This window comes from Vanellus vanellus, assembly GCF_965231255.1.
Source record: "Vanellus vanellus genome assembly, chromosome: 20".
Taxonomy (NCBI): domain Eukaryota; kingdom Metazoa; phylum Chordata; class Aves; order Charadriiformes; family Charadriidae; genus Vanellus; species Vanellus vanellus.
In genome coordinates this window covers 1,235,303-1,261,087 of record NC_138925.1, presented here as the reverse complement: position 1 = coordinate 1,261,087, position 25,785 = coordinate 1,235,303, and the positions used below count along the sequence as shown (strand labels likewise).

The following is a 25,785-nucleotide window of genomic DNA, read 5'->3' as shown; positions in this document are numbered from 1 at the left end:
TTCACTTGCATTTCCAAGGCCACTTTTTCCTGCTGCAGCAGCTTTCTGGAAATTGTGAGTTTCAGATGGCAGTGGTGACTTGGCGGTAAGGATTTTGCTCATCCATTTAGTGAACAGAAACAATCCCATAAATACACACAGGACCAACGACAAGGCACAGTGGGGCTTGCTACATGCACAAGATGTGCAAAATCAGGGTGCCTACCTGGCTTTTGCTGCTGTGTTGTTTTTTCATATCCACTCTTTTTCATCCCCTCTCTGAACTAAACCGTCCTAATCTTTTCAATTCCACCTCCTACAGAAATCTTCCCAGGCCTCTAATAATTTTCATTGATCTGTTGCTTGAGACTTTCAGTCCCTGCGCTGTTTGAGCAGGAGTGATCAGAACAGTGAATTCATAATAATAACAATGATCAGATTTATATCAGACATTATCATATATGTAAATATATTAAATCATTAACACAGCTCTAATTTTAGCAGTTAGCTGTTGCAATGATGACTATCCTGGAATGTAATAGATTCAGAGGTACAAGGTCAGAGGGGACTGCAGAGCTAATGTGATGTGATCTCCTGCATAAATATAGGCCTTCAGACCTGTCAATTCACTTCCATCTCAGAAAAGCCCAGCTTTTAGAAAAAAACATCCCTACAAAATTGCCAGTGGTGGTAGATCCTTTGGGTTCTGTAGCGATGTTGTTAAAAACCCAACGCTACATGGGTTTGCCTGGCTTCAGTTCCCAGCCACTGAGCCCTCTTCTGCTATTGCCTGGATGAGGGAGATGTTGTCCTCTTCATGGTCATGCACAGTCTGCCCTCAGTGATGTGGATCCCTGTCCTGTCACCCTGCTGCTGCCATCTCATCCCAGCCCTGCTGCCAAATCCTGGCATCTTGGATGGGCCAGATGCACCTTCAGGGGATCAGGGACCAGGGCTTCCTCTGCTTCCCTGGGAGGGAGGATGTTTCTGGGATGTTTCTGGGAGTGAAGGCTGTTTTCCCTTGTCCACTTCCACTGCTCCGCCCTTCACTGCATCCTAAGCAATTCCTCCCCATAGTCAGACCCTTCACTGCTTGCACACTGTCCAAGACCCTCCTTCTGGATTCTCCACCATGAGTCCAGCCCTCCAGATGCCTGTGTGACCACATCCCCAGGCCCATTTCTAGCTGTCAGACATGCAGACGGGATCCATCACATCACCTAGATGACTTGAATGAACATGAATCCACCTGAGCTGGCTGTCCTGGGGGCACATGGACATGACTGGGCAAGATCTTTCACTCCCAAAGCAGAAAAGGGATTGAGCTTACAGGTGCCTCTTTCTCACCACATCAGGGAATTCCATGACCAGTTAAGGTGAAGCATCCTGTGCAAATCCAGGGGATGAATCCTGGGTCCCGACCCATTAGGGCTGTCAGGTGTAAGGTGTTATGTGACCAGAGGGGTGCTGGGGCTGGTTCACAGGGCAGCCACCACTGTGCTGCTCTCTTGCACAACAGCAGATGCCCAGCAGCCCTTCACCAGCACCCCAGAAACTCCTGAACCCGAATACAAGTCTGAAGTCTCCACCTTATTGGAGATGTTTATTAAGAAGAGTTAATACTGGATGCCAAAAAAAGGAAAAGAAAAACAAAAAGACTTGTATAACACTTAATGCCAAAACCACTCCTTGCACATCTTATGCTGCTGTGTCCTCCTACAAGTCTTAGGTAAGTCGTGGGGTTACACCACTCTTTGCTTACCCCGTGCTTTTGCCTAAGTCATGGCCTTGTTACCAAGAGGATAACCATGCAGCTGTGTGCAAACTGACCTGAACACCTTCAAGGAGGGTGCCTGGGTTCTGACATGATGTTCTTGTGCAAACAACTTTGCATATCTTTTTTTCCAGCTGGATGTTTTAATAACTCCTCTGAACACTTGTCTGGACTGTGGTTCTTTCTCCATGGGCCATTGCATTGCTTCATCCTGAAAGAGCATCTCATTCTTTTACCCTCCCACCAGTTCTTCAGCTGCAGGTGCTTTTTGGGTAGTGAATTGGAGATGTGATGGGGTGCTGGCGTCTCAGAGAAGCTGCTGTGAGGGACTCACTCCAAGTGCCAATGATCTGGCACTGAGAAGATGCCTCCTGAGCAGCCCCTACACCAGGGTTCAGATTCAGGTGGGAGAGAAGCTGGGTGACTCACAGGCTTGGTAGCTTGGGTCCGTGTGGGTCCAAGACTGGTGTGATCTCTGCTCTGGGAAAGGGACTGAGTTTGCTGGTTGCCGTCTCAGGAGTACTGCTTGTGTCCTTGGGACTGTCCCTGCCCACTGCAGTGTGCTCTGGCAGCCCTGGGCTGGGTAGAGCCCAGTTGCTGGTGTAGTATGGAGGTGGTGTACTTTGAAACCACGTTTTATTTGAGTTCCCTTATTTTTGCTGCTGTTTCCTTAATTCATATACTCCTGCTGGAAAAAAGGTGGCAGTACCCCCTCTGTGTTATGCTCCCTTGTTGCCTGCTGGCTGTCCTGCCTGAGCTGCTGCTGGGTGCTGGAGGGTGCAGAATTTCCCCACAGTGTCTCTGCTCCATCCATGCAGACATCCGTCACAGTATCCTCCTGTCAAGGGACGACGTTGCTGACCCTGTCTCCTCAGCTGAAGTCACAGTTGGTTTTGCTTTATCCTCATCTCCATTCCCCTGCCCTGCGTGAGCCCAGGGCCACCGCATGGGTGACAGTGGGGAGGTGGGTAGCTCTGTCTGCATGGCTCAGAGCCCGAGTCCCCAGCCTGAGAAGCTTAAGAAGGGGACTTGTGTCCGCTAGCTCAGTCCTTAGTGCCCTACAGCTTCCTTTTCCAGCACCCGCAGGTCCTGTCCCACCTGTCTGGGGCTCCTGGGGATGCCAGAGGAAAGACAGAAGCCTCAGAGTTTCCTCTTCTGGACTGGGGGATCTCAGAGCTGCCCACGTAGGCAAAGGCAATGGTCCAAAGCATCAGCAGTGAGAAACTGGAAGAGTGCCACTTGCAAAGTCCTGATGTTTTCATCACACCTGTGGGCAAGGTGAACTTGCCTCACAGGAAGGTTTTTTTGACTCTCTGGATTTGCTGTGGCCAGCAAGAGCGGAGGAGCAGGGCACTGGGAGCAATGGGCACAGTGGGGGTCAGAAACCCCACTGGCCCTGGGGAGTGTCAAGCCGTCAGGGAGGCATGCGTGGCCTGTTTTGACATTTCCTCTTGCCAGACAATTAACTGAGGGGTAATTGGCCGTAATTGCCGCTCAGGGGTTTAATTGCGTCCCCCCCCTCACCTCTGCCCGGGAGACACATGCAGGAAGCGGAAGGGTCACGGAGAGCATCCCCGTCCTGCAGGCTGCGGCTCCTCTCAATTATAACATCAAAGGGCTCCCAGGAGCTTTGCAGCTCACTCAGTCCCCAGAACAATTCCCTTTGCATTGAAAATTAAACTCTTATCAGTGCCGTCAAAGAGGCTGCTCCTTCTCCTTTGCCTCCGGTTTCCCAGCTCTCCCCGGCAAAATGCCCCAGTGCCCCAGTACCCTTCTCTCCCCTCTCCTTGCTTGGCATGTGACCTACTGGATCAGAGGGAGCCTGATCGGCCCCTTTGCAAATTGCTTTTCTACTGACTAATTAAAACACTGATGAGATAAGTCAACATATTATTAATAATTATTGTATCGTCTACTTTGATTTACAAAGTCAAACAGGAAATGATTTTATTCAGACACAGGGTATCTAAGGAGCCTGAATGATGCCTTGCAAAAGCTAATTATAATGGAAGCACCTTGAGTGCTGGAGAAAGGCCCCCCCATGCTGCCCATGACCTCCCTCTCTGCCCCCCACCAGCACCTCCGTGGTCTGGCCCCACAGCATCCCCCTTGCTGCACGGGCTGGGGTCAGCCTGGAGAGGTGGTGGGCATCTTCCACCCAGGCAGCTGCCCCGATGCCTGGCATGCTCTGTGTTGGCTTTGCTGGTGGGACCACCATGAAAGGCTTTCAGAGGTGGTTTGCACCTCCCCATCTCTGTCCTTTCGCTCCTGGTAAAGGGACATATCCTGAAGCCCCTGGGCACAATTAGCCAAGAGTGCCTTTCCCTCGTTTTGCAGTAGCTCAGAGGGAAAACTGGCAGAAAGGCACCAGATTTGCTTAAACGACCAGCTGAGAGCACAGACAACATGTACCTGCACGTTGCATGGTCTCTCAGCAACGTTTGTACACCAGGGATGGGGATCTCATGCTGGTGTGCAGAGCTGCTATAAACGCCCCAGGACCAAACTGTTTGCAGAGCAAAGCCTATAAAGCAGGGGACTTGTTTTGCCTGGCTCTGGTCCTGCAGCCAACAACCAGTTCATGGCTTGGATGGACCCTATCTGACCTGCCAGCCCTGTTACAGAGCAGGGTCTCCCTTTGCCCCAAGTCCACTGTGCTAAAAACCTGTCCCCAGTCTGAGCTGTGCTGCGGGGTTGCCATTTCAACCCCCTTCAGGGTCATGTCTTTCTCCTTGAAGCACCAAAAGATGTTTGGGCTCTCCCATCTGCCCAGGCCATGTCTTCTGTGCTCTGTCACGTTGATGTCCTTGTGCCATTTCTTGGGTTTCTCTTCCAATCTGAGCCTCTGCCTGGATCCAGGAATATCAGCAAGTTGCAGGGCAAGCTGCGGTGAAACTCATTTTCTTTGAAGAAAAAAGATGGGTAGGAATGGAACATTGGAAAATAAAGATTTAGACTAGTAATTGAGATAAAAGCTCACCTCCCAGTGCTTGTTCAGTAAATGCTGGGTTATTGCTAATTCCCCAGACACTGGTCACTACCAGGAGTTAATCACCTGCAGTGAAGCTCATGGTAGTTAACTGCCTGACAAATCCCTCCTTAGCCACAGCAGTGACTGATTTCATGGGGATTATCTCCATTAACGCCTCCCATCTAATGATTTATAGCTGCAGTAACGTCCTCTTTTTTTTTTTTCTCTTTCAGTAACAATGGTGTGAGGGACCTGGCAGCTCCTGGGGAGGTGCCATAGCTTGGTGCTTGGTCTGGGGAGGAAGGAAAGTGCTGGATGTCCCAGTGGCAACAAAAGCTTTGCTGTGCCAGGCAGACCTGGCATCCCTCCTGGAAACTGTCCTGGGGCTGGGGAGACCGTGTCCCTTGGCTCCCTCCGTGGGCACCACAAGGATGGTGGGAGGCTGAGCGCCAAGGGGACGTGGTCTCTCCTTGCTCCCTCTGCTCCTCCTCCTTCTCCCCGCTCTGCTGTGTCGCACAGGCCCTGGGAGACTTCCAAGACCTTGCTCAGCTGCCCAGATATCTGGTGTTTGCATCTTTCTCCTTTCATAATCTGGCAATTTTTTTTTTTATAACTGCTGTTGACTTTAATTTAAACTATTAGGCAAGCCCCTGAATACAGATGCAATCATGTTCCCCCCCCAGTGCGTGCACTCACCACGTTAATTATGATGTCCTCATTTCCGTCTCACTAGGGGATCTTATCGCAATGACGGGGGCCGGGCTGAGCTTCGTTTAATAAAAGCTACTTCAAACCGTCAGCTGAGAGCAGGCAGTGCGGGGAGGCCGGGTGCGTGCACGCTGCCTGCGCTCTTGAACTGATGGTACCGGTGTCAGAGACTTCTCTCCCTGGCCATAAGAGCCTGTAATTAAGGTGAAACAGAAAAACCTTTCAAGTCATGGGGATTTCTGAAGCAGGTCCCTCCATCCCAAATGCCCGGCAGGTCCTGGGACCTGGAAGAGCTCGGGGGTTCTGTGTTGCCTTCTGGCACACTGGGAAGATGTACCTGTGGCATCTGAGCCACCAGTTCAGGTGGTCTGCCTTCCCTCCATGCATTTCTACCAATGGTAGAGCACTTGCCCTGTAAGCCAGTGGTACAGGGGTGGTGTTTTGGGATCAGACTGGGATCCCAAGGTGCTGCATACGACACGAGGAAAGAGCTGACAGTCCAGCTGCTGTGCAAAAATACACCAAGTTTGAAAGAGTGATGCTACAAATGCAAACCCTCCAAGTTCTCCCTTGTGGTTGATGGTGACCATTGCCAGTGCCTGGAGATGGGCATTTAGCTCCCTGCTCTCTACCGGCGGTGAGGACACTGACAGCTCTGGCAGTGGCACAGGGGTGTGGGAACACCATGAGCGCTGTCTCCTCTGCCAGATTTGGGAGAAAAGTGAATGTCTGGAGCCCCAAAGCAGCCTCACTAGCTGGAGGCCAAGGCATTTCGGTGCACACAATAACCTCTTATTTCCCTCGCTGGACCCTCCTGCAGAGCCCCGAGCCACACAGACGTAGCAGAGGGGAGCTGGCTGTGCAGTGTGGGAGCATCCCTGGTAGCCAACCTCAGCTCTGCCCTTGCCCCGCGTGTCTCCTCCCACGCGCAGCTCTGCCTCACTTCTCCCCGGGGGGACTCAGCAGGGAAAAGACAGGAAACAGATGTTGTGTTGATTTGTGCTCAATTAATTTCGACAACGGCTTCCACACCCTCCGCATCGCTGCAGTGCGTGCACAGGTTGATGCAGGGGTGGGGAGCTGGCTGGCTCCTGCCCAGCCTGGCGCAGGGGTGTGCAGGGAGGGTGTCACAGCTCTTTCTATGGGCTCATCTCCGTGGCTGGGGAAGCTGAGGCATATAATAAGAGGGGTGCTGCCGCTCAACCCTTCCAGCAAAGCACGCTGGTGGCCCGGCCCCTTTCCGTGTTGTCTACCTAAATGCTGGGGTGCAGGGCAGGTCTTCAGTGATCCTAGGACCTAGGATGAACTTGGGCACTTCTGGAATTCAGAAGGCAATTTTTTTTAAAAGAACCAGAAATATTTTTCTCTCCTGACAGTAGCTTGACTTTCACACCCTTTGCTAGCATATTCCCCTCTGAATGAGCTTTTGTTGAAGTTTGCACCTGGAGCTGCTGCCTTTTCCAGGTTGCTTTAAGCTCTTTGGGAGTGAGAAGCAGAGTTTTCTCCTAAATGAAAGATGCTGGGGGATTTTTGAAGATGTACATCAGTGAAATGACTGCTCTGATCACCCTACTGCTAGCGGAAGACACAGCAACACCTCCTCACCAGGAGCTGCAGGTCGAGGAGGTTAAATGAGGAAGGACTTTCCCATCTGAGAGGGGAGAAGGAAGCGGGCTGTCTTATCACTGATAATGTCTTTCCAATATCTCTTACTATCTGGAGGTGTGATGCCCTCCCCTAGCCATGTCCTATCCCTGCAGTGCTGGCAGTCACATAGCAAATCTGTCAGGTGCCTGTCCCAGCAGATCTACACCCTCACCATCTCCCACAGTCACTAAAGTGATGTCTTCAGGCTCACCTCCTCCGAGATGAGCATCAGACTTCTTCTCTCTGGGCTGCTGTTGGTTTTGTGTCTGTAATGAACGACGGGTCACCACTCGCAATAAGAAAACACCGTTTTTGCCCCATCAGAGCAAGCCCAGAGGTTTATTTTAATATACTTGCAATGCTGCTCAAAAGATTTGTGTTCCTTCTCTGTGCACCACTGCTGGAGCTTTGCTGAGCTCTCCCAGCCCCCCTGGACATCACACAGGCAGGCAAGACACGCACAGCGCCGAGGTGGGGGCTGCTCCCCATCGGCTGCCTTCGGCGGTGCAGGCAGAGCCAGCGACCCGAGGAAGGTGCAGGCAGGGGGGTGGTTTGGTAGGCAGAGCAACAAGTGCTGCAGGGGTGCCAGTACCTTCCCCACCTTCTGCAGGGCTGCGTTTGAGGCTGTCCCTCCAGCCAGACTTGGACATGGTGGTGGGAGTCGGGCAGCTTCAAAACCTGTTGCTAAGTCCAGGGAAAAGTCAGAAGGTTTGAAGTTCTACTCTGCTCCTCTTGCTCCTTCTCCTCCCATATGAAGAATTCAGGGTTCCCAGACCCGTCCATGGGGAATGTGATTGTGGTGCCTGGTTTGGATAGGGATGTGAGCTGAAGAGGTAGTGGGAAGCCCTCAGAGAAGGGAAGGTCCGTGGGTCTCAGTGAGGGGTTGGTGGGATTGGAGAGGGTAGAAAGGGAGACATGTGAGGCAAGAGTGAGCCCCTAGAAGTGTTCTGTAGCCCCCAGCAACTAAGGTCAACTTGTCCCTCAGCTATGCAGCTTATTTGTATACGAAATCTCACTACTTCTCACTTTTGACTTTGGTCAAAACCAGTTAACATCCCTCCCTTGCATGAAACAAATGTCCCTGTCCCTCCAAACTCACCCAAACTCACTCTCCATTGCAATCCTGCTTGCTACAATCTGCTTTTGACCAACATCTCCACCTCAAGGTCACCCTGCTGCCCCTGCTACACTGAATTTTAACCCCAGAGCTGTCAAGATGTAAGCCCCTGTGTTCCCAGAGCCAGCCCCCAGTCCAGCCTCTCAGCTGGGTCGAGCACTGTGGGCTCACACCGAGGAACCATGCTGACCTCACCTTGCCTGGGAAAAAAGGGGGCTCTGAGCCTCCATGGAGAAGAACTTGGGGGTGTTGGTAGAGGAGAAGCTCAACAAGAGCCAGCAATGTGCGCTCGCAGCCCAGAAATCCAACAACATCTTGGGCTGCATCAGAACAAGCGTGGCCAGCAGGGTGAGGGAGGTAATGCTGCCCCTCTGCTCCGCTTTGGGGAGACCCCCCTGCAGTGCTGCCTCCAGGTCTGGGGCCACCAACATAAGAAGGACATAGACCTGTTGGACCGGGGCCAGAGGAGGCCACAGAGATGCTCCGAGGGCTGGAGCCCCTCTGTTGTGAGAACAGGCTGAGAGAGTTGGGGGTGTTCAGCCTGGAGAAGAGAAGGCTCTGGGGAGACCTTAAAGCCCCTTCCAGTAACTAAAGGAGCCACAAGAAAGCTGGAGAGGGACTCTTTAGGAGGGATTGGAGCCATAAGATGAAGGGGAATAGTTTTAAACTGAAAGAGGGGAGATTTAGATTAGATATTAGGAAGAAATTCTTTACTGTGAGGGTGGTGAGCCCCTGGCCCAGGTTGCCCAGAGAAGCTGTGACTGCCCCATCTCTGGAGGTGTTCAAGGCCAGGTTGGATGGGGCTTGGAGCAACTTCGGCTGGTGGGACTAGATGACCTCTAAGGCCCCTTCCAACCTAAACCATTGTATGATTCTGTGATGATTCTGTTTCTTGCTGGAAGTCCTGTGTTCACTGCTTGCTTCCCCTTCACCCCATGGTATGCACCCTGAAACTCATTCTCCAGCTGGAAAGCAGCCTGTTTAGTTCATACATGGAGATTGAATGAACCAGAAGAGACAGAGGTGAGCACCACACAGGTGCCTTCCTGCTGCTGCTGTGAATGGCAGGCTGAGCACCAAGGAAAGGGACTTGCAAACATAGTCTGGAGGGCTTGGAGGTCTGCCAAACACACACTGCCATCAGTTTCTGCCATCACATCAGACTACTGCAAGCATTCCCTTCTGCAAATAGGGGTGGCACTTCACCCAGCTCTGCATCAGGGTGGGCTGTGAGAGTTACTGCCCAAATTAGTTCTGGGTAAAGCCTGCTCATCCTCATTTTCCTTTGCCCTGTGGATCTCTCATCCAGACGCAGCTGCAGGAGCAGAGGGAGTTCATCCCAGGGTGGGTGATGGCACAGACTCCAGCATGCCCCATGCTCACCCAGTGTTTGGGGACATCTGGAATGACCTGTTCTCTCTCTGTCCCACAGTGGGATTCGATCAATGAAATGGATGAGTTTTTCAGCCCCATCCACACCTACCAGGTCTGTAATGTCATGACCCCCAACCAGAACAACTGGCTACGGACCAACTGGGTGCAACGGGACGGTGCGCGGCGGGTCTATGCAGAGATTAAATTCACGCTGAGGGACTGTAACAGCATGCCGGGCGTGCTGGGCACCTGCAAGGAGACTTTCAACCTCTACTACCTGGAGTCTGACCGGGACTTGGGCACCAGCACCCGGGAGAGCCAGTTTATGAAGATCGACACCATCGCAGCTGATGAGAGCTTCACCAACGTGGACCTTGGGGTGAGGCGCCTGAAGCTGAACACAGAGGTGCGGGGCGTGGGGCCACTGAGCAAGAGGGGTTTCTACTTGGCCTTCCAGGACATAGGTGCTTGCATTGCCATTGTTTCGGTGCGGGTGTACTACAAGAAGTGCCCGGCAATGGTGAGGAACTTGGCATCCTTCTCTGAGGCTGTGACTGGGGCGGACTCGTCCTCCTTGGTGGAAGTGCGAGGAGAGTGTGTGGGCCATTCGGAGGAGAGGGACACTCCCAAAATGTACTGCAGTGCTGAGGGAGAATGGTTGGTGCCCATCGGGAAGTGCGTGTGCAGTGCTGGCTATGAAGAGCAACGGGATTCCTGCATGGGTGAGTCCCTGCTTCTTGCTAGTGGTGCCTGCAAGGGAAGGGATGGCTGCAAGGGTCTCTTGCCTCTTTGGGGAAGGGCTGAGGACAGAAGATGGCTCACAAAAACTTGGACAGCCTCTGAGGAGGCCAAGGGCTGCCCAAGCCTTTGCTGGCCTGCTTCATGCTTCCAAAATGTGTCACTGGTACCACCAGCAAGCTCCTTGGGAGCTCCTGTGAGCCTGAGCATGACAGGTCCTGGTGCACAGAGCATGGCATTGGGATGGGGACTGGCTTTACAATGGGGGCTGGCATCAGGACAGGGGCTGCCCTGGCTCCCTCTTTCCCCGCTGTGGAGCACATGGCTCAGAGATCCCAGCCTGGTGCCCCTAGCAGCTCTGGTTGGTACCAAGATCTCTGCTGGTGCACACCAGCAAAGCAAAACTTGGCCTCTCCAAAATGCCCCGCTGCTTGCTTCCCTTTGGCAGAGGGTTTGAAAGTGAGGGAAGCAAAAATAAAAACACCGGTGGTTGGGGTTTTTTTATTATTTAAGGTTATTGCGTCCATCCATCACCCCTCCCTGGGGCTGCTGCAGAGCCCTGTCGTCTGGGGGTGCAGAGAGCCTTCCCCGGGGCCCTTTTGTGCCGCTGGGCAGACTTCAAGCTGTCAACTGTACAAACTGTGATAACGAAGCGGGGTGACCAGCAGCAGCCGTGCACCAGGCACGGGGACGTGTGTGTACAGAGCACGGTGCTCAGGGCTCCCCGTGAGAGCCTTCCGCACAGATTTGTTTGCTCTCGGTTTCTTTATGGGACGTGTTTAGGGGAGCAGCACAAATAAGAGTGTGGGGCCTTTGTTTGAGTTTCGTGGAAACGTCAAGTGGAGCATTTATCTTAGGGAGACTTGACACAAGGTTAGGACGTCCGATGCCAGACTGGAATGGATCCAGGTGCTGCTGGGACCTGCACCAGCCCCAGCAGGTCCCCAGCTATGCAGAGTGGGAAGGACGGGCAGAATAAATGCTTCTCTCTGAAACTCCTCCTGTCTGTGACCATTGATTTGAAAGTCATCCTGAGATAAATCTGGAAATTCAGAAAGTGTCCTCTTCTCCCATGCTGAAGAGTGGGTACAAAGTGTGCATGGGGCCAAGCACGTGCTATTGTGGGAGAGGGCACCGGCATGGGCCGCCTGGTCAGCTGGGTCCCAGCCCCACGACTGCAAGGAGCTGCGAGTTGGAGGTTTGGTTCAGAAGAGCCAAACACCCCTTCTCTGTATTCCTCTCCTGCAGCCCCATAAGCAGACTCTGCCCCAGGAGATCACCATCCCAAAGCCTGGAGACAGAGGGAAGCCCCAGGGTCCGTGTTGTGCTCAGCCCGCCTCATTTTCCTGTGTTTCCTTGGACAGGTTTGTCTCTCTCCTGGGAGTGAAGCTGTGGGAAGGTTCCTTCTCTGCCCTCCTTGCCCTTTCCTGGTGGGATCACCCCACTCACAGGTGTGGCACAGGAGGAAGCATGGTCCAACCTGCCTCCCTGGATGGGATGCACGTGGGCAGAGGCCGGCCCTTCTGCATGCAGATGGACTCAAACCTCTGCTGCTCAACCAGCACTGTTCTCAGGTGAAGCTCTCCAGGGCTTGTGGCATCAGAAACAGAACAGAAATGTCACTGGACTTTCTCCGACCTCAGTGTCATCTCACTCTCCTGCCTCCCCTGTCCCATTTATCCCTAGCAGCTCCTAGCACAGGGAGCTTGATGGCCCAGCATCAAGCGAGCAGGGGCAGCACCTCCTTCCTCGCATCTCCTTTGGTGGGTGGATGTGGAACCGGAGTACATATATTTACACACGAAAGCAAACAGATGCAAATCTCTGCTCTAAGCTTCTCATGCTTGATTGGGGCAGAGTTCATTTTTCACAATGAAAAGTGCCTTTCTGGAATGATTTATAACCCCAGCGGATCTGTCGGAGTTGGAAATTAGCCGTTTTAATTGTCAGGCGGACAAAAGCAGGATTCCAGTGGCTGTCGCCCCAGCAATTTTTCATTCTCCGTCACAGGGATGAGATGATATAAATCACTCCTTGTGGCCCTAATAATCTTTCTATAAATATCAGGGAAATTCATTTTTTGCTTGGGGGGAAAAAAATTAAAGAGAAGATACTTTGCCTTTATGGCAGTGTTTAAAATGTGATTCCAAATTAATTTCCTTTCGCCTTTCACAGCCGGACGCCTTATTTGTCAAAGCTAAAGATGTTTGAACAGTGGAGGCTTCTCCCCCTCCTCTTTAACGTTCATTTTTCTAAGGACCTGCCAGAGTGATGGAAGACAGCTCAGGAAACCAGACCATGGCCAGAGCTGTTCTCAGCCCTTCAGAGGAGAAGGGAGGCTATGCCACAGAGCTGGGAAGGATGGGGTGAGGTGGGATGTGGTGGAGGATGTGTAGGAACCTGGGGAACTTCCCTGCCTCTCATCCCCTTTACTCTCTCAGCTATCACCTTGGATGCCCTTTTGTTTGGGCAGGGTGGTGGTGGTGGGGATCTCTGACCCCTTGCACTTACCTGGGCATGATCTACACGTTTCCTCCTGTGGGGATGTCCTGGTGTTTGCCATAAGGATGTGAGGCGCACTTTCCATGGGGTCCGGGAGGGCCAGATCTCAGCCCAGAGGCACCGGGGTCAGGACCATGCTAAGGGTGTCAGCCAGCCTGGCATCAGATGTGTCATAGCCCTGCATCACACAAGGCATTTGTCCCTTGCTTTTGTGCCTCATGCATCTGCCCAATTTATCTTCAGAGGCACAGGACCCCCTTTTCCAGCTGTGGCTTGACATCAGTGCTGCAATGCCTTACTGGGCAGAAACCAGGTTTGGGCATGAGTCGCCACAGCTGCTGATGGGGTCCTGGGGTCTGCTGGCTTTTAACATTCCCACCTTCTAATCCCATGGCATCTTCTGCCACAGCCACCCCAAGGATGAAACCCCTTGGGGTCTCTCTCCCAGGGCAGCACAGACCTGCTGCCCCACTCGCTTTTCACCGCTGGTTTCAAGGCTCTGAAGAACTTTTCTTCCCTCACCCTCTGTCATCCACAGCCAGCCTCGGATGTGCTGCTCTTTCCTCCTTGAAATGTATCAGTCCACAGCAAGACACGTTGGTATCTCTTACACGCAGCAAATGGCAACTGCTCTGCCTAAACACCAGAATAAGCAATTGCATAAGTGAAAAGGATCTGTCCCAGCAATTTGTCAGATAAGAAGACAATCAGCATAATTCACCTTGTTTATATGCAGCTGCTGTATAGGACAAATAGAGATCCATTTCACTAATATCGGTGCAATTAGAGAAATGAGAAAGGGGAAGACTTTGACCCTGGGTCTGCTTCTGTGGGAAGGGAAGAAACCCACAAGCCGCCTCCTCAAACAGCCGTGAGGCTGAGAGCTGGGACATGCGTACCACATCCTGTGGATGGATGGAGAGGTGGACAGGGAGGGTCAGGTGAGGACAGTGGCTCTTCACCCACACCCCTCCCGCCAGCCCTGGACAGACCCTCTTTGAGGAGGGCTGCTAGGCTCCTGAGCCACCAAGGCTTTGGAGCCGTGGCCCTGGCATGGGGGTCAGCCTTTTGGGGCTGATCTGAATTATTCCTTGGGCTGTTCCTGTCACCGGCTATGAGTGTGCAAAATTGGAGATGGGCTAAAATCTGTTTAGCTGATCGCGAGTTGTACAGGCACAGAGAGTTCTTTTGGACCATTGGTAGCAGTGCCACAGCTACAGATCACGGTGCTGCTCTCTGGGAGCTGACACAAACCCAGCCAGCCAGCCACCAGCCATGGAGACCTCCAGGAGCACAGAATCTCCCAGGAAGCTTTTTCTTTAACAAGCAAATGAAAAAGGGTAAAACAGAGGGGACAGGCCTCCTTCCCTTGCTGTCAGAGCGGGTGGATGAGCCTTTGGCAGAAATGCAGTTCCCAAAGAGCATCTTTGCAGTATATCCATGGGTTTCAGGAGTGGGACTTGCTGTTTGGGACCAGGCATCTTAGCCTCTGGGTGTTCCGATTGCTCTGACTGCTTTCCCTCTGTGGTGCTTGGGGGCTTCAGCTTGTGTTCTGATTTAGGCTAAATCGGCTACTGGGGACCTGGGGGACCCCAGATGGGACCGACAGATGCTCCCCTCTACCATTCCTCTCAGAGAGAGGCAGAGGAGGGGAAAAGAGACTTATGAGTTTAGAAGGAACTAAACTACTTTAATGAAATATTAATAATAAAATAAAAAGAAATAATGAAATATATATACAAAACTGTATCAAGCTCCCGAGATGACAATCATGTCACCGGCCGGCACTGGGGCAGTCCCAGGCTGGACGCAGTGACGGACGGGAACTGGATTCCGGATCTGCATTCAGGATCGGGATCACAGGCAGAAGAACAGAGTCCTCCTCAGACGTTGGCCATTGAAGGAAGAGCGCTGACCCTTTGATCCCTCAGCTTTTATACTGAGCATGAGGCAGATGGGACGGAATACCCTGTTTGTCAGTTTTGGGTCACCTGTCCTGTCCGCTCCTCCCTGCAGGTGGGACCCCACTATGCTTTTCCACTTCCAACCCTCCAACGGGGCAAATAACAAAGTTGGTTGGCCTTGGGGGTTATAGCAACAAGTATAAGCAGAACCTCTCTGCATACCATGCCCGGGCATCAGCTATAGACAGTTGGTCTGATCTCTCTGGGAGAGTGAACACTGTCTGCACAATGTGCTGTTAATTTCAGTAGTTAGAAGAGGCCCAGCTAAGAAGCAAAGTTACTGAACAAAATTGGTTCTTTTTTACCTCAAACCAGGACAGCTTCACTGGTGCCTTTGGCTGAAAAACAGTGATAAGGGAGCAACAATTAAGCAATTGCTGCTCCATCAGCCCAACATTTGCACATGACGATGGGTGTTTGTAGACTGCCAGGGGTGAGCGAGAACAGCTACCAAACAGGGGTCTGATGTGTGTGGCTGAACAAGGATCTGGCCCTGGCGTAGACTTTACCTACCTCTGCCTAAGCTGAAAAAATGGCTTGTGTCCTCTGGACAAGCAGAAGAGAGGGAGGCTGTCACTGCCCTTTCCTCTATGGGAATAGGGATGGGAATAGGAGAAGGACTGCTGGCCCCTCATGGACAAACCCCGCTGCTGCTGAGCTCTTTTGTGCCTCCTGTGCATGCGGCTGGTGGAAATCGATTTGGAGAGTCTGGTTAGCAATCTGGAAGCCAGTTAATTTTTTCCAGTTGGTGGGATTCATGCTGATGAACCAATCAGCAAATTTAATGTAGCTTAAACCTTCCTCGTGGGCAACTTTAATCGAGCAATTAAAGCACCATGGCATTGCTAATTAAGAGGCGAAAATACCCAGCTTGGTAATTATGTGCTTGTGAATACAGTTTTGCATCCATGGACCTTTATGAAGAAAGTCAGTGGAGACTGACTTTCCAGTTGGTGGGACAAGGGGGGAGCAGAGCTATTATGGTGTGAGAGGAGGGGAAATCCCATCTAGCTGCATCCCATCACCCATGTACTGTGCTGGTGAGCACAACCCTGGCCACACAGGGTCAGGCTAAACCCTAGAAACACCAGGGGACACAATGACACAGGTGAAGCCATTGGCAGGGCAAGCCAGGTCAGAGACATGGACTCCACTGGGTTGGGCTGGGCAATGACCTGTGGCCACAGCAGCAAACCTTTTTGCAGCTGTGTGAACAGATGTGGTCCAGGTGCTCATGTTGAAAGGGGAGGAAAGGTGAAGGCACATGAGCTGCTCTCCTTGGGCTTGGCTTCGAGGGGATGGACCTCTTTGCCCGGCACGCTGCAGGAGGGTGTGCTGCTCACCCCTGGATACCTACCCAGGGAGACCACAACTTGTGTTCCCTTCCTTCGAAGCAGAAAGGGTGGAGAAGCATGCAGGCAGGAGGAAAGATATGCTAGTGGGTTAAGGAAGCCTGCCAGAGTCTTACTCCAAGCTCGTTATCTAAGTCAGAGATTCTCTGAGAAGCCTCAGGCTTCTCTCTCTTTTTTCAGCTAACAGTGATTTTTTTCCCACCTGTATAAGAACGTCACACAGCAACCATGAGCTTGAGTTGTGTCTTCATGTGAAATAGCCAATACAGGCTGCTCAGTTGGAAACGGGGCATTGGTCTTGCTGGACTGACTTCAAGACTCCTTTTTCTTGGCTCTGAGCTACACGGGGTCACACGTGCCTCTGTCAACTAGCAAACCTGGGATTTCAGGGCACCCATTACCAGGCTGGGCTCCAACTACCTCAGGTGCTGCCTGGAAGCGTATGTACCATATATCAAGGCGCCAGATAAACGTTTGTCAAAACACCCTGTCATTGCAACTCCAAACAAAGATGTTGGAATGCTTTGTGTTTCTTTGCAAATCAGCGTGGATTTCAAGGAGACTTTCCATGCAAGTCCCAGCGCACGCATGCCAGCTCCAAGCTGCAGGCTTGGTGGCTGTGTCGCACCTCAGTGACGCCTGCTCAGAGTCTCCCGTGCCTGCTGGCAGGGTACCAGGCTGTCATACCCAGAGCCAGACTGCACCAATGCCCTGGGTGCCCATCACAGAGGGCTTCTACCCGCGAGCGTACCAAAATAAACCATTCAAGGGCAGGAGCGGTGATAGTTTCGAAGACGCGCTATGAGAGTTATGCAAACGTCCTTTCAGTGATGCCAGGCAAGAAAACCGAAGGAACTAAGTGACTTACAAGATTTTCATTGTTGGTTTGTAAGCCAGTCAGCTGCTTTGTAAAACACAGGCAATACCCACAGGTAAGATTATATCGCCTTCTGTTTATCCCATGCAAAGCCCCGCAGCCTAAAAACAAAAAAAAAAAAAAAAAAAGAAAACAGTTTGTTTTCCAAACCACATAAGCTAGGACTGTTCAGGATCCAGGTATCAGACTTCAAATGGGAACAGACTGCAAAGAAGCTGTGTCAAAGCCACAAAATGCTTATGAGGTTTGGTCTGGACATTAGGAAAAACTTCTTCCCCTGGAGGAAGTTTCCCCTGGATCCAGCCCTGGGATGGGATGTTTGGATTCACACTGGCCTTGTACCAGGGTTTCCAGCTTATAGTCCCAGACCTAGCTGTTAATTAGTCTGTTTGGATCCCAAGTATGATGTGCTGTGTGTACATGGATAATTTAGCACAGGGAGCATGCTGGAGAAGGCAGGGTGTAGGACAAGGTGATCCCAGTATCTCCAGCGCCTTCAATCCCTCCTGTAAAACTTAAGCAAGTGGCCAATTGCATTTACTAGGAAAACAAAGCAAAGCAGCCCCCCCAACATCTAAAACCTTTTTTTTTTTTTTTTTTCTGGTTAGGAATGAACGAAAAAGACAGTGATGACTGCAGAGCTGCCCTTTCCCCAACAACAGAATGATATGTTTTTTGTCCCTCGCTGGATATTTTCTTGTTTACCACTTTTCCCTGAGTTTGCTGTGTTTAGCCGCTGACGCAGATGAAGGGTGAGAATGATGCTAGGCTGGAGTTCAGGGTATTGATGGGGATGGAACAAATTTAATCTGTGCTTGGTAGATCTATGTAGTCCCTATAAGAAGTGCCGAAGAGCACTGGACTGTGATAGATGGACCTGGCAGCATTCAAAGGCCTTCACCAGTTTTGGAATGTGGGTTTGGTTTTTTTTTTTTTGGTTTAAACTCTTCTTTTCCACAGAATTTGGCCAAGTTCAGGCCATGAATACAGGTTGTTGCTCTGGATCAACAGTGTTCGGGTGCCTGGGAAGTTGTTGTTTGAGAGTTTAGAAAAAGTCTGCAGGAAAGTCCTGGCATTTTGCACCAGTACTTACACTGGAGGTGGTGCAAAGCAATGGGAGGCTGGGGACCTTAAATTCACTATCAGCACATTCAAAGGCTTGGTGTGATCTCCTTGCATGGGGAAGATGCTCCTCATTCCCACAGAGCTGTAGGACTGTGCCAAAAATTTGTTCTGTACTTGGCGTGAGATCCAGATCCCACCCATGTCACTGCTTCTTGTGTGCCGACTTCTTCCCCTTCCTGAAAACAAGATGCTGCTGCTGACACTTCCCTATGAAGGAGAAAGGGATCCAAAAGCTGGTGGTGCTCAGCTGTGCGGGGGCGAGGGCTGCGCTGGCCCCTGCAATGCTCTTCACTTGCTTCTGCAGGAGAGCTGGGCACCCTTATTTTAACGCTCAGCCCCTGTACATATCCACAGATATACGCACGTGGTGAGAGGGCTCATAAACCCTCCAAAGCTGCACACTGGATCCCACAGGGGCTGGGATCAACTTCTTGGTGTTTTGTATGTCCTTTCTTCATTTATGCATCTTTGCCCCCTGAAGCCTCGCAGCAGGGATGCAGGGTTACCTCCCGCACTGTCATCTGCAGAGGTGGCCCCCGTTCGGCCCCGCTCCTTCCTGGGTTTGTTTTTGGTCTGGTGACAACTGTGATTTTTTTCAGAAGCTTTGGATAGTTCTGTCTAAAACCCTTCGACAAGTCTGAGTTTTAGAAACAGCTTTTTTCTAATTCTAGCATTAGGCCGTCTGTTTCCATCCGACTCCTGCAAGCTGTAGCTTTTCCCCAGATAAGCTTTATAAAAAAGCCTCTGCTCTGAGAGCGTGCCAGGCTGTTTCACCTACATAAGTCTGCACAGTGTCACCTCGACTTCACTCCTGCAGAAGGACATCTGCGCCGGGCAGCAGAGCAGCACTCGCAGCAAACTGGGATTTGGGTTGTTTGTGTTTTTTTTTTGTTGTTTTTTGTTTTTTTTTTTTTTTTAAAGATGTAGGGAAGAAGAGCAGGTCAGAGTCAGGGGTGCTTTCAACAGTACTGATTTCAAGGGAAGAAGTGAGACCTGCTGAATTTTCTATGGCAATGCCATGCAGAAGTCCAGTTTGGGGTGCAGCCAGTCTGGACCACCGTGGTTCCAGTTTGCCCAGCACTACAAGTGGAATTACTCCACTTGGAAGAGCAATTTGTCCTGGCAGCCACGAAATCTGGGCATAGAGCAAGAAGCTATGCAGGGTGCCCTTTGCTGCATGTGCCATTTCCTTGCAGCCTGATGCGTAGGATCTTGCTAGCTTTGCAAAATCTTTCTGGGTCAAAATTCCCCCCGTTTCCCACCATGCAATATTTGGGTTGAATTGTGGGAAGAAGGGCCAAGCAGCAGGGAGGTGGAGCCTGGGGTGATATGAGATGACTTCAGGCATGTGGAGTGATGTGATGGGTTCAGGTAGCATTGGAGGTGGGAAGGGTTGTGAGCCATACAAAGGGGCTGCAAGGTGGGAGTTGGGCTGTGTGAAGGGCTGGAAGGTGGTGCTCAGGCGTGGGAGGTAAGGCAGTGGTCAGGGGTGTGAGGCAGTGTAGGGGAAAGCAGTCCGCAAGGGATGTACAGAGCATCAGCCATGGGGCGATGCATGATCTGGGAACCAAGAGTTTGCCTGAGAAAGCCAGACCCCAAAAACCCCTCCAGACCACCGGCCAACTTGGGGACAGAGCCTGGGCTGACCTGGGATTGCAGGGAAAGGGGAGCACAGCCTTGCAAAAACACAAGGTTTGGGGCAGTGGGGTGGATGCCTCTTTTTAAGACATGACTGTGAATAACATGCTTCTGTTTCAGTGTCTGTGTCATGTGGGAGCTGAGATTGGAGGCATCATGCTGAAACTGGATTGAAAGGAGCTGGGATTTTGTGTGTTAGCTTCTCCTGCAGCTTGGAGGGCTCTGGGACTGGTGCCTGTCTCTGGCTGTCACAGTGGCTGTGACACCCTTATTTCCATCTCTATCTCTCTGCAGCGCTGCCAAAGGGAGGTACACGGCTGCTCTTCTGGTGCTTGCTGGTGCACAGCTTTGTTGCAGGGTCAGGGAAGGGGGCAATTAGGAACAACACTGCCACAGAGCTGCCCCATGGCAACCTCCCTACCGTGCCCTTGCCCAGGCCAAATGTCCTGGGCTGATGATGGAGCCGAGAGGGAGTGACACGGGGTCAATGCTCACTTTTGCAGCCCCAGAGAAGTAGCCCTTGGTGGTCCCACCAGGGCCACCTGCACATCCCTAGTCCCAGACGGTGACTTTGGACTGAGAAGAGTGGCTTGTTCCCGGCCAGTGTATCCTCGACAGGTTCATCTATCATCTCCCGAGCTCTGCCAGCTTATTAGCAGATGTTGTCCTGTCCCCAGAGGACAGCGAGGGAGGGAAACAAATGGACCGAACTACAGACGGCTGGCAGAGCTCGTTGTTTCTGAGACAAGCCTGCTGCTTTGAGGCCCTTTGGGCAGGCAACGCATGAAAGAGTGGGGCTGGTGGGATGGGAAAAACAGACAAGATGTGCTGTGTAGGGTGGGGGGATCAGTGGAAGCCCCATGGTATTGACCCCAGCAGGCTGGGGTGATAACTGGGAACCCACCTATGCAACAGAGGGCTGGAGATGCGCTCTGCCAAGCACAGGTTTAGTGTTGGTTTTTGTAGGCTCTGCTTGTGACACTGGGACCAGCCAGGTGTCTGGGCTGCAAGCCCAGCGTAGATATGCAAGTCTTGAGTTGGGCTGTGTGTGAATGTCTGCTCCTGTCCCATGTGCACAAAAACCACATTGTGAGATGAAACCATGAGGACAGGCAGCTTTGGCTGGGTTTTGCAGGGGGAATGGCACTGAGGACAGAAGGAGGATACCAGTAGCAGGACTTCTGGTGGTCCACAAAGAGGCAGGACCTGAGATCCTCAGGCACAAAGCAAGGGTATCAATTGCATAAAATAATATGTAAAAAGAAATCCCTGCCTTCTGCAGGGCTCCTGGGAAGGTATTCCTGGCAGGTAGCTAGTTGCAGTGAAGACTGCAGGACATCCATTCTGCACCTCCCTGGTGGGTGGCTTCAGATTTCGGTAGTTTCAGTGTGTGTTACAACCATGGCTGTGGAGCACTGTAGATTTTAGACCTGGTGCATTTGACTGAATTTTTCTCACTGGCCAATTCTCTTAGCAGAGCTAACCTGGGAGGTCCTGTTCTTCCACGTATCACTGGCCTGGCATGAGAGAGCTCAATCCAGAGCAGGACATGTCTCTGTCATCCTGTACTGTAGGGATTTCATATCTTGTGTAGGTTCCCTCTCCTGTACCTGCAAAAGGCTTTGCACGTGTGTCCTGCCTGCATCTAAAGCAAGCACTGAGACGTGCAGAGGTGCACAGTCCCAACCAGAGCAGTGTCTGCCCCAGCCCCAGTTGCTCTCCAGCCTCCTCGCATGCTTGTCCTGTCCAGGTGCCAGGAGGTGGCTCCCAACAGCTCTGCCCTAGTGCAAAAATCCACCTGTAATTTGTCATTTAGGATAATTTTCCCCCTGAGTGCATCTAAAATAATTGTGAATCATTGCTACAGGTAATTAATGTATTTTTGTTAGTTTGGGTTTTGGGTTTGTTTTTTTTTTGGTGCAGTATTAAATACTAAGTGATTACAATTGCTTGGTGCAAATCTGCTGTGCTTCACGTTCCCATCCTTCCTGCTGGCCTGTCTCTCCATGCCTTATGTAGCACTGATTTCTCTGCCCTTAATTAAGGGGGTGGAGGGAACCACTCTAGTGCCTCTGGAGTCAAGAGTCCCTGGTTGCTGGTTGCTGCGTGGGTAGAGATGATGGTGGCTTGCAGGTCCAAGGGGGATTCACACAAGTTGAAGGCAGCAAATCCTGACATGCACGCTGCCCTGAATGGACTGTGGGGCTGTCTCATTGCTCGGTTCCCATCTGGTAGGCTGTGCTCATGACGTGTCTTCATCCTTTCCCACACAGTAAAACTGGAAACTTTTCTTTCTGAGACATTTGTTGGTTGGGGTTTGTTTCTTTTCCCCAGCTGGCTACCTTCGAAATTTTTCCCCACCTGAGAACAGGTTGTAACAGCACTCATCTCAGTCTTACACCCAAAACCAAGGGGCTGCAGACCAGCAGGTGTTTCAGCATCAGGCAGAGGGCGTTTGGTAAAGGCACAGTCCCTGGCTCCTCTTCTGATGCCCTTGAAGGGGTGAAAGGTGTTGAGAGAACTGGGGAGCAAAGCAAGTCCCAAGCTGCTGCAATTTCCTTGTGAGTCACATCTGCCTTCCCTTCCACCCCAAAGTTTGGGCATTTCTGCTCCTTGCTCTGATGCCCTTTGGGGAGTGGAGGAGCAGGAATTTAGGAACAAACTCCGGAGCTGCTGGCCTCTGCTTTTTCCAGCCTGCTGTACCAAGATTGATACCAAGCTGTGATGCCAACCTGCCATACCAACATCTCTGGCACGTGCAGCATGTGTATGTCCTGCTGGTGGTATTGCTACCCCATCTTTAAAGTAGCATTCAGTGCAAAACTGCCACAGAAGCTGGTGAGAGAGTCTGAAGAGGGACCAGCAAGCCACCAGGGATGTGTGTGGCAGGAGCACTGCCTTCAGCTGCCATTGCTGGAAATAGCTCAGTTATAAAGAGGCCGTTTTACTGCTGTGAAGCATGTGATATGTGAAATATGTTGATGGCAATCAGTCCAGGGAGATCCGTGGCAAGGAAAGGAGTGTTATTAATAAGAAAACAAACCAGCACCTAGAAGCAGAACAAACAGACAGCACAGAGGGACCCGGACCACCGAGGATGCTGGATCGCAAACAGAACCCTTCTACATGCTCGGAGGCAAAGATTGAGGCTGTATGCAGAGCTGGCCACCAGGGGTAAAGACGGGAAAATGAAGGTATTACTACCTCAGTAGGGAAAAACAGAAATGAGTCAGAGGCAGGATTAATACTTGAATCACTGGAACTGGTCCTAGAAATACTTGATGAATACAGGGACACAGACAAAGCCTGTTTTTTCCTTACTTGGAATCGAAATCTGCAAGAGAGGACAGACCCTTCCACCCCCAGACAGATACCTGACATGCCACATGTCACTCTCGAGCTAATCGATTTTCCTAATGAGATACGAGTTGTTTGTTTGTGTGACAAATGATTCACCCGAGGGGCTGCTGGGAGAGGTGGGGGTAGGATGGAGCAGACCGATGCCAGCCTCAGCGTGGGATGAGCATGTGCTCCTGCTGCACAGCCCCCAGCACCAGGAGGAGTCAGAACAACTGAAGGTGGATCGTGTTGACAGAAGAAACTCAGGCTGGCTCATTTGGCCCTGCTGTCCCTCTGCAGAGAGCAGGCAGCATGTGTGCACTGCTGGTTTGCTGCAACGTGAAACAAGAGAGGGTGTTTTCCCTTTGTTTTGTGCAAGAAAACGTTGCTTCGTATAGCAGGACACAGAGGGATGTTCACCATGTCTCAGGTGCAGCGCTTTTGTTTCTGGAAACCACCCACGTGGATGTTCTTGGGCACCTGGTCACACCCAACATGAGTAGTGTGGCAGCCACCATGAAGTGAGGACTGTGCCATAAATTTGCCCCATAAATGATGGTTCTTAAAATAGTTAACAAGATGATTTCCAGTGCTGCCTGGTTTGGTCTTTGCAGCGCTCCAAGCCCTGGGGCCAGGAGATGGCCCAGAAGGGTGGCTGCAGCGAGGAGAGCTCTGGGCAGCCGGCACGGGTGCAAGGAGAGCACCTTGAGCCTTGTGGGCAGATCAAAAAAAACAAAGGCATCCAAACCTGTTTGTGAAACAGTGGGGAACGGGTACCGGGGTGGCAGTAAGTACAGCCTGTGGGAGAGACTAAAGCAGTTTTCACAGAGCTCGGTGTCCAGCTGGACAGCTGGAGGGAGACTCACCTGGGTGTTGGGGAGAAGGGCTGGTTTCCCACGCACTGGGAAGGGGTAAGAGCGGGGTCCAGCTTTGTGCTGGTGGGATCTGCCAAGTCGTGGGATGCTCCTCGTCCAGCCGCATCCCTCTGATCTCTGCCCCTTCCCTCCTCTTCAGCCTGCCAGCTGGGATTTTACAAGTCAGCCCCCGGGGACCAGCTGTGTGCAAAGTGCCCCTTGCACAGCCATTCGGAGAGCCGGGCAGCCCGCGTGTGCCGCTGCGACAGTAGCTTCTACAGGGCGGTGCAGGACCCCCCCTCGGCCGCCTGCACACGTGAGTACCCTGGCTACCCAGGCGCCCGTCCGTGCTGCGGCGGGGCAGGCGTCACGTCCTCAGACACAGCGGATGCTCCCTGGCTGAGCTCAGCATGCACCCTTCCCTCCGTTCATGCTGCCCAGGGCACCGTAGCAACTTTTCAACCCCAGGTCTCCCTTCAGCGCGCAAGCTGAGACCCCTTTAGCTGCACTCCCTCACTGCCCTCTGTCTCATTCTCATCCTGCTGCTCTTCAAGCATCCCCGGCCACAGCCTGCTCCCCTCCTGGGGCTGTCTCCTGCCTCGGAGCATGGCTCTGGTGGCAAGCTTGCCTGCTCATGCACCAGCCAACATGCCAGTCACTTGCTGAGTGCTTTCCTTTGCAGAAATGCCCAGGGTGGTCAGACCCCTGGGAGGCCACGGGGCAGCGCAAGTGTTTCTGTGCTCTCCGTCACTGTGGGTGGACAGTGGCATTGTCATATGGTTTCAGCTCAGCTCTCTGCAAGAGCCTGCTTTGAGAGGCCTGGTGCTATTAAAAGGGGACAAGAACATCCCGGGAGTTGTCCTCTCTGTAATTGGTCCAGGAGGGCAGAAAGGTGTGGGGCTGCTAGCTGAAGCCAGCGTGAAAGGCAGGTTAGCAACATCTGACTTGTGTTTCCCTAGGAGATATCCACCCAAGATTGTTAATCTCCACAGGGAATGTGAGTTTACCCTTCCTGTTAGAGGAGCAGGTCCTATTCTCCACTGTCCATCAACTCCTTGGCTCTTCCTCCAAAAGCTTCATGTATCCCCATTGCTTTCTGCTTCCCCCGGAACAAACATCAGCTCTTGCCTGCCTGGCATTTGGCATCCTGGTACAGAGCATCTTACCCCCATGGCATTTCATCCTGAGACCTGTCTGTGTCTTCACTGTCTTCCATTTGGAGCATTCCCTGCTCTGGGCAGCTCTGTATTCCCTGTAGCATCATTTGTACGTGCGGGTACATGCTGCCCCAGGTGCATGTCTCCGTTGGTCCCATGCTCTGCCAGTCCCAACACACTTCAGCAGCCCCGGCTCTGCCTGTACCTCTGCTTCTTTTCCAGGCCCCCCCTCTGCTCCTGTGAACCTGATCTCCAGTGTAAATGGCACCTCGGTGACACTGGAGTGGGGCCCGCCCCTGGACAAGGGGGGACGCGCTGACATCGTGTACAACGTGGTCTGCAGGCGCTGCATGGGGGACGCTGGCCAGTGCGAGGCGTGCGGCAGTGGGATCCGCTTCGTGCCCCAGCAGATGAGCCTGGTGCAGGGAGCGCTGACGGTGACCAACCTCCTGGCCCACACCAACTACTCCTTTTGGGTGGAGGCTGTCAACGGTGTCTCTGACCTCAGCCTGGAGTCCAGGAGAGCTGCAGTCGCCAATATCACGACAAACCAGGCAGGTAGGAGGAGCAGACACACCCCCTCCCAGGCTTTGCCCATGTGGGTGATGCTGATGTTGCTCCAACGTTGCCCCAGCCAGTATCTGCGGGAGGCAGAACCTGCACTAGCAG

At 52.2% G+C, this 25,785-nt stretch overlaps 1 protein-coding gene across 1 annotated transcript in view; it reads left to right on the top strand.

Annotated features, from left to right (window-relative positions):
* The window catches only part of EPHA8 (EPH receptor A8), a gene marked incomplete at both ends in the record, with an annotated part of 53,414 nt that overhangs the window by 13,185 nt on the left and 14,444 nt on the right, over nt 1–25,785 (top strand). Inside the window, 3 exons of the mRNA XM_082493607.1 lie at nt 9,629–10,292; nt 24,120–24,275; nt 25,339–25,674. Of these exons, the coding sequence (XP_082349733.1) occupies nt 9,629–10,292; nt 24,120–24,275; nt 25,339–25,674 (1,156 nt within the window). The remainder of the gene's footprint in view (nt 1–9,628; nt 10,293–24,119; nt 24,276–25,338; nt 25,675–25,785) is intronic.